Source organism: Lagopus muta, chromosome 3 (assembly GCF_023343835.1).
Source record: "Lagopus muta isolate bLagMut1 chromosome 3, bLagMut1 primary, whole genome shotgun sequence".
NCBI lineage: Eukaryota > Metazoa > Chordata > Aves > Galliformes > Phasianidae > Lagopus > Lagopus muta.
Window position 1 is genome coordinate 8,722,676 of NC_064435.1, and position 16,905 is coordinate 8,739,580.

The 16,905-nt window shown below is 36.5% G+C and overlaps 2 protein-coding genes across 3 annotated transcripts in view; both read left to right on the forward strand.

Annotated features, from left to right (window-relative positions):
- The window catches only part of KCNQ3 (potassium voltage-gated channel subfamily Q member 3), a 199,433-nt gene extending 183,416 nt beyond the window's left edge, over positions 1-16,017 (forward strand). For both annotated transcript variants that reach the window (XM_048940303.1, XM_048940304.1), the window contains 6 exons: positions 1,699-1,886; positions 2,689-2,791; positions 5,637-5,768; positions 6,969-7,067; positions 8,929-9,013; positions 9,922-16,017. In XM_048940303.1, coding sequence (XP_048796260.1) covers positions 1,699-1,886; positions 2,689-2,791; positions 5,637-5,768; positions 6,969-7,067; positions 8,929-9,013; positions 9,922-10,659 — 1,345 coding nt within the window. In that variant the 3' untranslated portion in view covers positions 10,660-16,017. The remainder of the gene's footprint in view (positions 1-1,698; positions 1,887-2,688; positions 2,792-5,636; positions 5,769-6,968; positions 7,068-8,928; positions 9,014-9,921) is intronic.
- DNAAF11 (dynein axonemal assembly factor 11) overlaps positions 1-16,905 on the forward strand; it is a 348,016-nt gene that overhangs the window by 278,529 nt on the left and 52,582 nt on the right. The gene's annotated exons all lie outside the window — the stretch shown is intronic.

Below are 16,905 nucleotides of genomic sequence, written 5' to 3' on the forward strand. Positions count from 1 at the left end.
TTATATTGGGGAAAAAAAACCCAACAAAAAAAACATAACTGCAACAACAGTAACCTGCAATGCTCAAATAAATTAGGAACTTTGTATGCTGTAAGTTGCAGTATTCCTACTAGAGTCAGCACTCCTATGAATGCTGCTGTTTCTTTAAATCTATTAAATTGCTATTTTAAGAACATTATACCAAAAACTTCTGCTGTGGTGGTATACTGCCACAGGCAGAGCTCCGAAGTGGAAATAGCTTCTTCTGTCAAAGAGGTGATACCAGAGATCCACAGCTTCCAAAAACATTGCTAGAACACATAAAAATCCATCTGATCAAGATGATAACTCCTTAAACAGAGAATAAATAGTCCTGTGAGTGAGATTCTCCAATCACAGTGTCTGCAAAGAAGTAACTAGCTCTGACCGCTATGTCCTTCCAGGGTGGACCCTCTCCATCCTTGCTCTTCCACACCAGCATGTTCAGCAGCTTCAGCTGAACAATATGTACAAACACCTCTCTGAATACCAATCCAATCTCATTATCCTGGCCATCAGTTCTTTCCTTCAGCTTTGCTCTCGCCTGTGACTCTCATAAACTTGTCAACTGCTCTATTTTTTTCTCTACTCCACTGAGCCCTCTTGCCCTACTTTCCCACATAGATTTGCCTCTTGGCCACATGCGCACAATTCACCTCTTTCTAGAGCTGTTCCCCATTGCACTGTTGGATTGGAGTAAGGGGCAGGCTTTCTTCTCATGACTTAGCCCCACATTTAGCATTTTTTTATCAAGTATTCAAAACAATATATTTTTAGCAGCAAAACAAGAAAATCAAATGTTTATACCACCTATCACATTCAAATTGTTCAGAGCATATTTAAGTTAATACACTAAGTAGCAAATTCTTTTATTCTGCTGTTTTCAGTGGTATTACTAATTACTTTTAAGACTATCATGGTCATTAGGCTATGAGAAGGGTTACTGATGCCAGTAAGATGGCAGGTAGATGTAACTCTAGCTATACATTGTCATTGATGTGACAATACCTGGTACATTATTCTGAAAGAGGACAGTGCAAGGAATCATCAGAACAACAAAATAAGTAATTTTGCCACAATTTGAACTTAAATTTCTGGAATAGTGAGAAATTACTGAAAGTTAATCATGGAGAGAACTGGGTGGCATGCCCTACCAGGTAGCAAGTAATTGCTTGGCAATGCCTTTCCAGTGTCATGCTGACAATTTATTTGATTCACGGCACATTTGACCTTTCTTCTCCTCTCAACTATGCACATGACTTATTCATTTAATAGTCTGCTGTAGATGCAGTAGTTCAAGAAAGCACTAATGAGGGAAGGGCCAAGCATCCTTGCCTTTAGATAATATAACTGCCTAAGTAATAATGTTTTCTTAATAAAAAATCTAATGCTTCAGATGTGGTACTGGAGCTGAAGCATTGTGATGTATTACATAAAGAGGATAGCAAGACCCTCTGGTAACATTTTCAACATTGATACAATAAAAAAATTCTCATAAAAATCAGCTAATTATATGTGGAGCTTTGCTGTTGTTTGCAAAGACATTGATGTATTATGGTAGCCCCAGCAGTGTCCTTGTGTACAAAACATTTATTTAGCCTCTTCTATATTTAAAGAATCATGAAAAAAAAGTTTAAAGTGTACAAAGGAGGAAAATGATTACTTTTGCTTATTTTGTAGCCAAAAGCTGGGTCTCTTGGATCGGGTTCGTGGTACCAATACTAAAGGAAAGCTATTTACCCCTCTGAATGTAGATGCCATTGAAGAAAGTCCTTCAAAAGAGCCTAAGAATGTTGTCTTGAATAATAAGGAGCGTTTTCGCACTGCATTCCGAATGAAAGCGTACGCTTTTTGGCAAAGCTCAGAAGGTAGCCCATCTGTGTTGATTTCTTTCTATCCATTCCTTTTTCTCCCCATTTTACTTTCTTCCTCTGCATCTTCTGTTCAAGGTTTTCAACTTTCTGGAACAAGCATTGCCATCTCCTGGTTTTATGTGGCACATTTGGGGAAGCTCCAGGAAACAAATGCTGGTGTCCAGGCAACACAGTGCTTGAAATAAAGCAATGGTCCTCCAAAAAACAGCAATTGATATTGAATTTGGCTGGTGATGTAATCAACCTACTTGAATGGGACAATAGGGCACATTGGTCAGTGAATCTGTATCCCCCCAAAAGCATTTGCTATCATGGCTGTGCTTATTAGCAGGGATTATATGTTAAGGCAACTCCCAGCAGGACTGCATCCAGACCTGTGACCAGGTATCCCATAAATATCTACTCATTGCAAACCCTTTAAACCTTGTCTTGTAGAGTGAACTGATGTTTCCCTCCCACTCTCCCTAGGAAAGCTACCGCCAGCATTTCCATTTATGGGTGTCTGTGCAATAAGACAGGATGTTTTTCCTCAGCTTCCTTCAACACATTTTTCTGTTTTTGTCTGTTGTGTTGGCATGTTTTCTCAATGGCAGTTTTTTCTTTATTGTGCCAGCTGGCCTCAGAACATATATCCATACTACCATGGATATAGTTTGGGTGTCTTCTCTGGGGACTTGATTATCCTTCCCCTGAAATTACATGAGATCAGTAAGAGAAACCTGCAAAAGATGTTCTTTTACTAAATTACACTTAAGTTGTCAGATGTTCACACATTTTTTTGTGACCTACCTTGCAGATGCAGGAACAGGGGAACCTGGGGGAGAAGAGAGAGGCGACAGTAGTGACTTTCTTATGGAAGATATGATTCCAACATTCAAGACAGCCATCAGAGCTGTCAGGTAAATGTCTTTAACCTCTGCATAGTTTTTGAGTGTTTGCTTTAGGAAATCTCTTGTTGCTGTTCTTTTTATGAATGCAATAGACTAGACAACTGTAGATAACTGAAAAACATCTGGCAAATCCTTTTCAAAGTCCTCTTTTAAAATATGCAGGAAGGAAAATATTTTACAGTAACATTTATCGGGCCATTTTTTTCAAGACCCTCCACAAACATAGTTATTATAAAACAATATTATACACCTTATCATTAAAATATACTATAATAATAATATATATAATATAATAATACACTATATATAATAATATATCATATAATATATATTATTATATAATAATATATAATATATATATTGATATAATAATTTAATAATATAATGCTATAATTATAGTATACTGCTCAACTTACTGTAACATTCATGTAAAGCTTAAATTTTAGTTTAGCAACAAATCCTCAACTGACATAAATATTCTTTATTTATATTTGTTTGACCCTGCAATATATGTTGTTGTCTGTCATAGTTTAATAAAGAGAGATCTCCATTTGATCAGCCCATGGTTTGTGTCATTTCTAGTTTTGCATCAAATGAAATATTCCCTGAAGCTAAAAATTCTAGTAAGGATTGATAATGTGCTTAGCATGTCAAAAACACAAAATTAGTTCACTGTACTCTATTACCTCTACACTCAGATTTTTTTACTCTTTCCCTATAATTTTCTCAAGGAAAATCTGCTTTCATTGCATTTCTTTCTTTTTATTTTCTTTCTTTTTTTTTTTTTTCTGGTAGTTGTTAAATCTTGGATCAGGCAGTTACTACACCTAGTTGAAAAATGTAAAGTCTGGAGTGCCCCAATTACTATGTTCTTTAGAAATATTCAAAGAAGATGATTATATACTCTAAATCCAGAAGGGCTCATAAATCAATTTCAGGTGTATGGGATAGATGTCCCATTGTTATTGATTATGATTGTATGTATTCCCAGTTCATGCCAAAGCTCTCAGTGAGTCCACAATCATTCAGTTACAGTGTGGTTTCCATGTAGAATAACTTCCAGTCAATTACTAAGTGATGAAAGATCTTACTTCACATTTTCATTTGATGGTATCACAGAGTAAGACCTGCATTACTAGAGAACATTCATTTACAGTATCTTAATTAATGATGTCAGAAAAGCTTTTTTTTTTTTTTTTTTTTTTAACTTATGGATGCTATAACAACTTGTGTTGGTAGATTATAGCTAAAGACCTGCAGGATTCATCTTTTTCACCTCCACAATGAACTTCATTTTTAATAACCAGGCAATGGCTGAGAAAGGAAAATAGTGTACAGACGGTATTTCTTTCACAAAATGCAATTGTCTTTAAGTCCAATTTATTCTCATCAGAACTTCCATAACAAGTTAGTGCTCTGAATTCAATACTTTATTTTCTTCTGTATGAGCATGATGTCTGTTTTCGTTTCATCATTTTTATCAATAACCCAAAACTGATTTGTCTGACTAATATATACAAATAAAATAAAAATTAATACTGCTTCCATCCTGCTGGAAGCTTCTCCATTCTTGCTCCCTCTATAATTTCCCCCTTTTTTTTCCTCCTGATACCTGCTTGGTTTCAAATGCAGGCTTTACATCTGCCCTATTTTGTACACTTCCGTAAGGCATGTCATTATTTTTGCAAAACTTCCTCTCCCATATCCTGTGCAAATCTAATTGATTTCATGTAATTTTCCTTTAAACTCAATCATAAGCCAAGATTTTTTTCCTCTCTTTTTTTTCCCCCCTTATATAGTTTATCCAGACCTTGAAGGATAATAGAAGGCAATTCATTCAGACAAGACCTCTTAATGGGTTTCCAGAGTCATAATCAGGAATTTAAACTGAAATTACTAACAGTACATTTCCTATTTTAAATACAGTTTGGGTGTTATCATACATATTTTGGCTATAATAATCACGTTTCAAGTTTTGAAAACTCAAACACTGAAAGATTTACAAGTAACAGAGTTGAATAGTTAGATTTCAAGCCTAAGAAGTTCAGATTTTAAGAAATTAAATGATACTTCATTCTTACGTTTATTACCTATTTGTTTAACCTTCCAAGATACAAGTGTGAACAGATAAATAAACAGGAAAGTATTTTAGAAAAGGATGTCAAGCAGTTTTCAAGCTGTCTTGTCAGCATGGATCCATATTACATCTATGATTCTATTGTTAACTAGGATATTTAATACTACTACTACCAGTAGTAATGATAATAATAATGATGCCACATAATAATAACAATGCCACAGCGATAACAATAATGTTACACTGGTAATTTTTCAAGGACACTTTAGGTATTTCTAACACTTTCTCCTTTTATCTACAAATTCAGTTGCTGACTACTGAACTTCCACATTCCTAATGAATTAGCATTTCCTCTCCAAAACTCTCCCAGATGCAAAATGAAAACCAAGTTGATAATGATTCAGCATTGTATATACTATAAACTAGTTTCATATTAAGTTGAACCATGCCTTCAGCTTCAATATCTCCTGTTATTTGTGATCTTTGAGTTCCCCATCTGAACGTATTGCTTTGAACCATTTCTAGTTACTAAGATAATACTGAAAAAGACGTGTGTATGTAAATATTTTAAGGAAAATCTATTCTATTAGTTATGAAAAGCCAATTGTTTTCACACATGGTATGACATTAGGGATTCTCTGCTTATTATTGCCTAGTATGTAAATAACATGATCGATTTCCCAACATCCAGAGTCTTTACCAAATATTCAATGAAGATGCAAATGATCATTTTGGAATTTATACAGAAGCTTAGTAATGTTTTCCTTTATTATACAGAATACTACAGTTTCGTCTCTATAAAAAAAAATTCAAGGAGACTTTGAGGCCTTACGATGTAAAGGATGTGATAGAGCAATACTCAGCAGGGCATCTTGATATGCTTTCCAGAATAAAGTATCTTCAGGCAAGGTAAGAATCCTCTGGGAAGTGGGGAAAATGTAGAACTGTGCTGGAAAAAGTTTAGTTGGTCTGTATGTGTACAAGGCCACCCAGACATTCTCTGATCAGTGTAGCTGATCTATCAGAAAGCCTCTTCCACAAAAAGTAAAGGTGAGTGAGCAGCTAGCTGAGGTAGCTGCAGCAGAAGTGAGCACTGGCTCATATGTAGAATGCAGTAATCAAAAATTTTCTTGACTGCTGGCTCACTTGATTATAGTGAAATTTTCCCCCTTTTTGCAGATGATCAATAAAAGCTGTAGTTGCACCACAAAGAGTTTTCCTTTGGGCTGGTTTACCTCTTGAACTGTGCAGTGAAATATCTAATACAAGCGCAAAAACACATTAGCACAAAAGGTTTTAAATCTCTTCAAGTGTAAATCAATGTAAATGAAAATATTTTTTGAGCTCAGAAAGTTGAGGAGAGCTCATGACCTCAGAAATCTGTGTCTGCAGCATGGTCTATAAGCCCTGTGCTGGAGGTCATTCCACTAACTTAGACTGAGCTGTTGCATGATTTTCAGCAGCAGGGGATCTCTCACAGATGCTTAACTGCTGGAATTTGCAGAGGTGCTGATGTGATTATGCCTGTCTCGCATATTATTTATGGCAGTGCTGTGTGGGGTGAAGACTCATCCTGGGTGAGCCCAGGCAAAAATCACAGCACAGCCTCAGCTCTGTGATGTTCAGCTCAGCACTGTAGAGACACCACTTGTGGAGTTCAAGTCTTGTGAGATTCCTCTCTTAGTTAATGGAGAGCTAGTCAATGTAAGCAGCGGTGTTTGTGACACAGCTCATTCCTCCTTAAACCAGATTTGGTCAGATGAATATTCCTTACTCTCTCCAAAATTTTCACCTCTGAGTTGAGTCTCCATTCGCTATTTCCAGACAAAACTGGGTGAGTACAGCTTATTGTGTCTAAGAATAATTAGATGCCAAAGGAGTCTGTTGGGGCATTAACAGATAGTCCAGCAGTACTTTAGTGCCTAGGAAATATCTAGTTTGCTTTTTCAAGATTTGTCTTGACTTTTTTAAGCTCTATTTTCAAAACTCCTTTTTGAGTCTTTGCTACTGTGTCTGGCAGAGATGCATAGTAGTTTCTTTCATGTTCTAACATGCTATGTTAGCATTTAGAGGTGGTCTTATGCAGTTGCACTTCTCTTTTTTTTTCAGAGTAGATATGATTTTTACACCTGGACCTCCATCTACTCCCAAGCATAAGAAATCCCAAAAGGGAGGAGCTTTTTCTTACCCTTCACAGCAGTCTCCCAGGTGAAATTATTCTTAGTATTTTGCACAGACCTAAACAAGAATATAATGTTCACTCATACCAAAAAGCATGCATTTCATTCATACAGCTAGAACAATATTATATTAACAATATTATATTAAAGATATGTTGCTACAAGATACTTTAATGTGAATGTTGAACAAGACTAGCTTCCCTTAGGACAATGTATAATGGAAATCTAATCTTATTGGCTTCTTAATTACGTTGGTCAGCTTCTCTGTGTTTTGTAAATATGATTTTATATGAAATATGAACATGCAATTGCTAAAGTACTGAATTTTTAGATTTAATGAATGCAATGAATTCTTAAAAATTTTTAAGAAATTGCCAACAGCTTTAAGTAAGCCAGTTATCAACTTGAAGTGAAAAAAAGTTTTATCACAATCCCCACCGAAAGGCAAGCACAGAATTTCAACAATTCTGCTTTAAAATCAATGATTAGAAGGAGTTACTGAAAATGAATTGCAAGAACAGGTTTCTGGGTGTGAAAATTACACATTGTATTGTATTGCAGCAATCCTGGTAGCAATAATTCTATAATAAATGACACTTTTCTGTTACTTGCATCTATCAATCTGTCACTAAATACCCATGAAGAACCACACAAAACTATCAACAATCTGTCCCCAAAGCTGTTACAGTTTCTCAGGACAAAAGTAATCTTACAGAAAATAAATTAACTTGGCTTTATCTGGTTAATCCCACGCAGAAAAAATCTGAAAATATGTAAATACAAAGACAGAGCCCTACACATATGGAAGAAACAATAACCATTTGGGAAACTAAGCAGATTGCAAAATTTGCATAAGCCCTGTCCATAGTAACCCAACCTACAAAATTTGGCATGTTTTGGTTATTGCTTCTGCTTTAAGATATTCACAGCTGTGAATTTCATCAGAAAGGGAGGACAAGGGCTGAATCTGTTAAAACAAAAGTTTCAGGGAATATCTTTTCCAAGTTCTTTAGATTTTGCCATAGATTATGGAAAGACATAGGTTTCTTTGAAGTTTATTTGGAACTCTTTAGGTAAAGATTTATCTTAACAATGACTGTTTCAGATCTTACAGCGTTGTAAATCAGGGTTCCTTATTTGAGCAGTGATCATCTTCTTACCACTTTATTCTATGTGATGTGTGAGCAATAGGAAATTACATGGAATCACAAATTGTAGGATTGGAAGGGACCTCTGGAGATCAAGTCCAACCTCCCTGCTAAAGCAGGTTCCCTGCAGTAGGTTGCAAAGGTCTCACTCTTAATACACTCTGAATAAAGCCTAGGGACTTATTGCATAGCAGAAAATGTATTCAGAAATCTATTTTAAATCTCCAGGCCATGTTTGTCTCTGCTTTTCCACTCTCTGCCATTTTCTATTTGCGTTAATGGAATGGAGAAAAAAAAACACTCAACCATGAAATTTGTATTCAAAGTCTTTAAACACAATAATTGGAAAGAATTAGACTTCAAAATAGTGCTGTATGACATCTGTAGCCTTGTTATCTATTACTTCAACATTTTTCACAAATCTAAAATTATTCCACCAAGTTTGAAACTAATTTCATTTCCATTTTGAGCTTTTTTGGTTTACATTTGTTTTGCCTTGATTTCTATCTTGATATTGAAAACAATATAATTTTAATCTCAAGATCAGAAGTTCATTCTTTAGAAATGTATTGAACTTGTATACAGTGATCTTTTTATCCTGTTTGTCCAATCGTTTCTTCAGTGGGCTCCAAGAAGCTATATTGATATACCAGCAAGATGACATTTAAGTTTTCTTATATAAAATACTTACTGTGATGCAAAGAAAAACTAAATGCTAACAAAGATATTCATTCTTTATAGAAATGATCCATATGTAGCCAAAGCATCTACGGTAGATACTGAAGACCAAAGTATGATGGGCAAATTTGTTAAAGTTGAACGACAGGTATGTAATTTCACAACCACGATGGAGAATAAGTTGATATGAATTCTATGTGATTCTTTGTCTGACCTATGCAAATTTGTACTGTTGAAGATCAAGACTCATACAGGTCTTGCGCTAATGATCACAGAATTATGTGATCAGTTTTCTGTTAAATAATTTAATTACTTGGGAAGTATGCATTTTGAGACCTGTTTAATGAATATAATTATGTATGGTTGCAGACCGTAACCATATGGTTTAGGCGAGACTTTTTCATACCTTTAAACTCCAATCTATACATGGTATTTTACCATGAGTACACCGTTCTTTTGAAGGGTTTGACACTTAAAAGGATTGCTCACTCAGGTATTTTGAGCCCTCTTTATGAATACTAGCCTCTTGCTTAACGACACTCTTATTTTTAAAATAACTAAGACGGAGCCGAGTGGCACTGACTCATTTCAATTCCTATCATGGAATGCAAACAGTCAGGCACAACATACTTTCAAAGACAAAGGAAAGTAGTACTGGTATATAACCCTGATGCTGTGGGACTGTTAAGAGTTAGTAGATTTGTTTGCAAAGGTAACTTCATCTGTCACATTTTGGTAATGTCTTTTTACTGTATGCTATCAAGACTTTGGTCATAATGCTGTAAGCTGTCATTGAATAGTGGATTGCCAAATATGCAGCAATGCTAAAAAAGATATTTGACACAGTTCATAGTGACTGATCTTAATTTGAGGCAATTAGTGGATGACCTGGCATCCACTGCAGTCCAGCTTCCAAGGCAAAGCCATGATTATTGTATAGTTGCCTTCATGACCAATAAAGGTGACAACACAAAGGGGGCAGTGCACCTATGGAAGCATTGGCTGTTTCATCGAAGAGCTGACTTGAAATGATATAATAAAACTGGTATTTTTCAGGTAAATGACATGGGGAAGAAATTGGATTTTCTTGTTGATATGCATATGCATCATATGGAACAGTTGCAAATACAAGTTGCTGAGATAAGTCCACTGAAAGAAATTGCTTCTCCTGCAAAAGAAAAGAGAGAAGAAAACAAGTATTCTGAATTAAAAACAGTAATCTACAAATACACTGATCAGTGTACTCGTGAAACTCCTTACAACTTCCAGCAAGTTCCAGTCAACAAAGTCAGTCCGTATGGTTTCTCAGCACATGGTCACATGACTCATTCACAGCCTCTTTCAACAGGTGGGCAAAACTCTGGCAAACTGCAAGCCACACCTTCCTCAACATCATATGCAGAAAGGCCAACAGTTCTGCCTATATTTACATTAATGGACTCCCAGGTTAGCTACCATTCCCAAGGAGACATGCGAAGCCCTTACTCAGATAAAGTGTCTCCAAGGCAGAGAAGGAGCTTGACAAGAGACAGCGATACCCCATTGTCCCTTCTCTCCGTCAACCATGAGGAACTTGAGCGCTCCCCAAGTGGCTTCAGTATCTCCCAAGACAGAGATGATTTCCCATTTGGCCCCAATGGGGGATCTGCGTGGATGAGAGAGAAACGCTACCTAGCAGAGGGGGAAACAGACACAGACACCGACCCTTTTACACCAAGTGGCTCCATGCCTTTGTCTTCAACAGGGGATGGAATTTCAGATTCAATATGGACCCCTTCAAATAAGCCAGTTTAGAAGTGCGTGGGGGGGTAGTCACTGGCTGACTTCTCCGTGTAATGTAAGCATACTTTGTATATCTCACTTACTCTGCACCCAAAGCTTACTAGTTCAAAACACCAATGGCTGCATAAGATGCATGTGATATTAGTGGTAGTCATTCTGCACCATTTCATACAATTTACTAATGCAGTTTTTTTCATGCTACCAAAACTAAGGAGCTTAGTTTTGAGCATGGTTTGCATGACTTTACCCTATATAAATGGTACAGCTGATTTCTTCTGTGATACATATCTATCTGATATTCTTCAATACAACCAACAATGGTGGATTGGTAACAGCCAAGATATGGTCCTTGCTACACTTTGTAAACAGAGCAGCAAAGTCAAATTAGTTTCAGGAGCGCTGTCCTTTTGTGGAAATAAAAAATCTGAATCCATTATCCAATATAAGTAACTCAATCTCTCTCCTATCTAGCCAAAAGCATGTAATATTCAAGCAGGGAAAAAGCTGTCAAAGCAAATGACCTTACTGAAATAGTGTTGTAAACTAAATGTTTCTCATGTGATCTATTATATAACTACCTATGAAATACAACGCTAAATTGAAATTGGGGGTAGAATTAAAAATGATGAAAGCCACCAACTGACATCAGTTTTGGATATGTAATTACTGAATAAATTCCTCAAGCTACTTTGAAAATTACCACTAGTAATTATAAAATTGCTGGAAACATTACAATCCTATTTTGTAGAAAAAATTTTGCTAAGTCTATTTCTTTCTTATGGGGCCAAGGTTTCTCTCTGTTCCAAAAAGAAAAAAAGAAAAAAAAAAGTTGTTCATTGCAGAGAAGCTCAGGTTTCCACTCTTTTACTGAGTTATATAGTGTATGTAGTGTTAAGTTCCATAATACAAATGTTCTTCGGTTTGCCCGTGTGTTTATTTGGAGTTGTAGTTACATAAATACAGGTTGTGAGGCTCAATTCACTATTGTTTGTGAAGTGCTTTAAGCTTCTCAGATCTGCAGAGCAACACTTTTCTGTTCCCTGGGAGCTCCACAGTGCAGGAAGATGTGTGTCTAGCTTACAATTTCTTTTTGAAATGGACAGCTGCAAATCCATGTATGACAGTCATATTTAACTTCAATGTATGAATAAATAAATACCATTATTTTGTCCTGTCCCTGAGCAGCAGAGGTAAAAGATTACACCTTAGGCCTCAGCCAAACAATTCCTGTGCAAATTGGAAACTTTGTAGAGAGAGCAGAAAAACAATACAGTCCACTGGGCACAGGGCAGAAATGAATCTGAGATCTCACCACCACAGTGCGAATGCAGTTTCTATACAGCTAGTGAAACACAGCCTATCCAAATATCCTATGCAGAATCTCAATCCAAGTGTCCATGAAATAGCATCCATTTGATGTCAATTTCAATTGCTGTGCACTCTTTACAGCAGGTGGAAAACTAATCTGCACAGTCAGTGAGCACAGGGTACAAGGAACATGTCACAGACACCCACAGTCAGTGGATGAAGATCTCACCTCCACTGCATCATCCAAGGTGCAGCTTCTGCCATAGCTCCTGTTCCACCTCCTGCTAAGAATGACTTCTGCCTCTCCAGACGTCTAATGTCTCTACCACCAAAGAAGGCATAAGGATATGGCTAGGGAGGATGTTAGAAAGTGAATTTTCTGTCATGGCTGTACAGCTAAGCATTGTTGGCACATGCAATTAGAGGACAAGAAGAGATACCCTACAGGTATTCCTGTGTATCTCTGTAACTGGGAATTGCACAGGCCTGGTGGAGGATACCTTGTTGGGTTTTGCCCACTTTGTCAGCAGCTCTATGTTTGTTGATTCTTCAGAGTTGTTGACATCTCATGATAATCATTCCATCTGGGGAACTTCTATTCTGTTCCAGATATTGTCAGGCATTGTCTTCATCTTCATTGTTTACTTAAGAGCTATCTAAAAAGAAATAGGATCTTCTTACTCTAATATTTCATCTGCTTCATCAGCTAAAATCATGATACAGCCTTCTTGGCCAGATCTTCAGGGAGAAGAAATTCTTGTAATTAGTTGTGTAAATAAATCACACCAATTACAGCCTTCGAAGACTGAGCTGAGTCCATGAAGCTGATCTGAGGCCAATAATGAGATACAATTTTAATAGTTACTTATTTGATAAAGTAGCTGTTCATCTGAAAGACAGCCTCTGTTTGTTGCAGTTTCATGGCTAAAATCAATGAGAATAAAACTAGCTGCAAAATTGTAATTCATTGTAATTTGGCATGTTGAGAAAAATTATTTGACTATCAATGATTCTTGGAAGAACCTATATGTAGCTACTGCAGCCATTTCTATACAGGAGTATTTATCAGTGACCTCCTGAGATGAATGAAAAGGAATGAAAACTTATCTTAATATTGCTAGACTTCTTCCGATATTGCTTCATTTTTCTAGTGCATCAAGTGCTGGGCATTCCTACTGATTTCAGTGAAGATTGGAACTTGTTACAATGTTTTATAGATCTGAGCAATCAAAAATCAAGGCAGTCCACAAGCAAGGGCAATCTGAGAATTTTTTTTTTTTTTTTTTTTTTTTTTGTGAATGTCTTTGTTATGCAGTTGTGCATAAATATGCTGTTACATACTTCTCTGCCCAATTTGCCTCCAATTCTTCAGTTCAGGTTTCTAATTTCTCTCATGCCAAGTCATACAAAGGTAATCTTTTCTCAGTATTAAGTCTGGCTGAAAATCCATAAATCAGCTCATTGAAAAGGTATATTAATTCCAAGAGAGAATCCAAGGAGTGGCAGATGCTTGGATCAATCTTATCTGCATACTAACGTGCAGCCAAGGAAAGGAGGATTTGGGCTATGCTACATTCTGTGTGCATAGCAGCTGAACACCTGTAAGTTAGCATATTCTGTGGGTTGTAAGCACCAGTTTATCATATGTAGATTAAAAACACAGGGTCAGGTGTCTGTAGTTACATCATGAAATATTTAATGGCATATTAAGTTGCAGTTAAGGTCTTTTAGAAGGTGATAATGGCAAGTTCAGCAATGCCCTATGCAGCAGACATCTCTGAATTCTCTAGAAGAAATATGGGGGGAGAGCCAAGGAGGGTCTGAAAAACTTATTATTTTTTACCCAGTGAATTAATTTCCATTGAAATCAGCCACTGGTCACTTCAGAAGGGTGTTCTGCTCAGCAGCTCTGTCCTCCTGCATCATCCAGATTAAAAATAGGGTGAGCATTCATTCTGCTCTCAGTGTTGACAATGTAAATGTGTCCAGATGTCACCAACAAGGTGAAACCTGGTGATCATCTCAGATCTGGAATGTGCACAAGAGCTTCATCAGACTGCACTTCAGTTTGAGTCCAGAAAGTGCATCAACCAAGGCATGCCATTTGTGTGTCTGCCATAGACACTGGGCACTGCATAATAAAGTATCTGTGGTGTGATCTAAAAGGTCAGGGCCTCTATTTTGAAGTAGGTTTACCACAAAAAAAGGAAACATTCACAATTTCAGATGAGAGTGGCCTCTGAGTTTATGCTGCTTTTCGTATTAAAATGAATGTGAACAAATAACAGATTTATTCTATCATAAAATCATAGAATCACAAGATTGGAAAGGACCTACAAGATCATCTAGTCCAACCATCCTCCCATTACCATTGCTACCATTATCTTTCATTAATATGTGGCATTTCAGTTTAACAGCTATTAGTCTTTTTAGACTCATATCTTTCCATTGTCTTTCCATATAGTTAGGATTAAAGACTATTTATTGGAATTTGCTCTTTGCTGACTCTTATTTCCTGCAAGTAATCAAGAATCCATTTTAGGGCTTGAAATGTTTTTATTAATTAGGAAGTGTGGGCCTTTCCTCTGCTCTCCTTGAAGTCACTAAGAAACCTGCTCACACTGATGCACTGGGTCAGCATAAGGTCCTAATCTGCCTTTATTTATGAATTTCCTTGGAAAAACACTGATTGGAAAATAGTTTTTTTACCTGTTTTTTTTTACACTGATTTTTCTGTCACTATGAAGTGACTATAAATCTGTAAGTTTTTGAAGAATTACATATGTTTATATTGAGTATCTCTCTTTGTTGCATTATCATCAATCAATCTTCCTCAGTTTAAATTCAAACCAAGAACATTAATTATTGCAGAAATGAATGCCTAGTCTAAGTACACAGTTGCATAAGTATTTTATGCTCCATTTAGGAAATAAATACTTTCAGAAAAAATCTGGTCAGGTAATGGTTGCTGTCCTTGCTTTTCCCTGCACTGGATTAATTGATTTGGCTCTGTCAGAATATATAGGATTTAAGCACATGGAGAGATCAATAGGATCTGTTCCTAAACTAACTTTGGATATATTTGTTCTATTCTTATCTCTAACTTTGCTGCATTGTTACAGTTCAGAGTGGAAACAGTTTTATATTTTTCTGCTTCAAATTGTGGCCCAGGAAGGCTGCAAAATAATCACTGATCCACACATTGTGGGGCTGCTGACTCATGGCCTTCAAGCAAGCATCACAACCCAATCAGTTTGCAGAATCAGATTAGGGAGCAAATTCAGCCCTGCTGGGAGTCCAGGCATTTCAGGAGCTGGGTTTGTCCCACTCAGAACAAAACATGTAAGAAAAGCTGGATTATAATTCCTTGCACCCCACAGCCTCCTCCATTAAGCTTGAGGTGCCAAGAGCAAACCTAAATTTTCTGCAGTGTCTCACGAATTTGGAATGGTACCACCTTCTGAGATACTCAACTGAATGTGGGTGTTGCCTTTTGAAGACCGTTTTCAGGGGTGCAGGAAGAGAAAGGGGCCGTTCTCAAGTGTCCACAGTAGGGCACCATGGGAATTGAGACCCTGGATATCACTATTGCTTATGATTATTTAGGCTGTAAGATTTGATCCTTCCCAATTCAGCTTTTAGCAGCTTCTGTCTGAAGTGAAGTGAAGCAAAATCCTGGAAGCGGGATCCTATCTCCATCCTAAGAATATGCTGAGACTGAAGGTTACATAGCCAACTGCATTTTGTTTTCTAGTTATGGCATCTTATTACTAGTATTTGTGCCTTGCTCACTGAATTTTTCTCCATGCTACAAAGATGCTTTTCAGATTCTGGCTGACAAGGGAACACAACTTTTATACAAGTGGCCTTTAGTGCTCTTTATAATATTATTTATTGTAATTTTTAAACTGTATGTGTAATTTATATTCTGGCACTGTCCAATATTTGAACAACTTTAATATGTTTATTTCAATATATTATGCAAACAATACTTCTTAACTGATTTTTTATGTTCTGTCTTTAAAACTGCACCACTTATTAATAAATAGAAATTTCAATTATGATGCGGAGTATTTTTTTTTTTCCTTTCATTTAAAATACCCATTCAGTGAACACTGAGTCAAATGTTCACTCAGATAAGACACTGGCATAAGACCTTCCATGCACAACTGCATGGAAAAGCAAAAAAATACACTTTATTTTGTTTCTACACTTAGTCCTGTTGTAATACACAGCACAGTAGATCACATTAAGTGTGATTTCTTTGGTTTAGTGGCTGTGCAACTTATATGCACATGTTCATAGATATGTGGGAAAATGAAAACTTAGTCCATCCTGTTACAAGTGATCCTGACTTCCTCTCTCAGATGTGATATCTTACTTAGCTACAGAGTTCAAAATGACCAACTAGACAAACACATGACTTTCAGATTGCTAAGAAAGGTGAGATTAATCACATCCTATCAGGCTAGAGAGAGGCTGAAGTTCTGAATGTCTTAAACAAGACAGAGCACATGAAACAACATGAAACAATATGAAACAACAAAGAGGCTGGGGCTGTTCAGGCTGAAGAAGAGAAGGCTCTGGGGAGACCAGCTAGCAACCTTTCAGTATCTAAAGGAGGGGACAGACATTTAAGCAAGATTTGTTGTAATGGGAAAAGAGGAAATGGTTTCAAACCAAATGAGGGGAGATTGAGGTTGGCTATAAGAAAACAGTTTGTTTTTTTTTTAATTATAAGTGGTGAAGCACTGAAATTTCTTCAGCATCATGGTTTTCTGCTTAAATTTGAAGTGCAACCTAAAAATATTTCTTTAATTTTTGTGGTATGTGAAAATACATTCAGCATTTAATTCCATTTCTTGTCTAACTTCTATATCCTTGAAAACTGGGTAAAACTCATAAAATCCTGAAATACCATAGCATCCAATTATTTCTGTTTTATTTTGT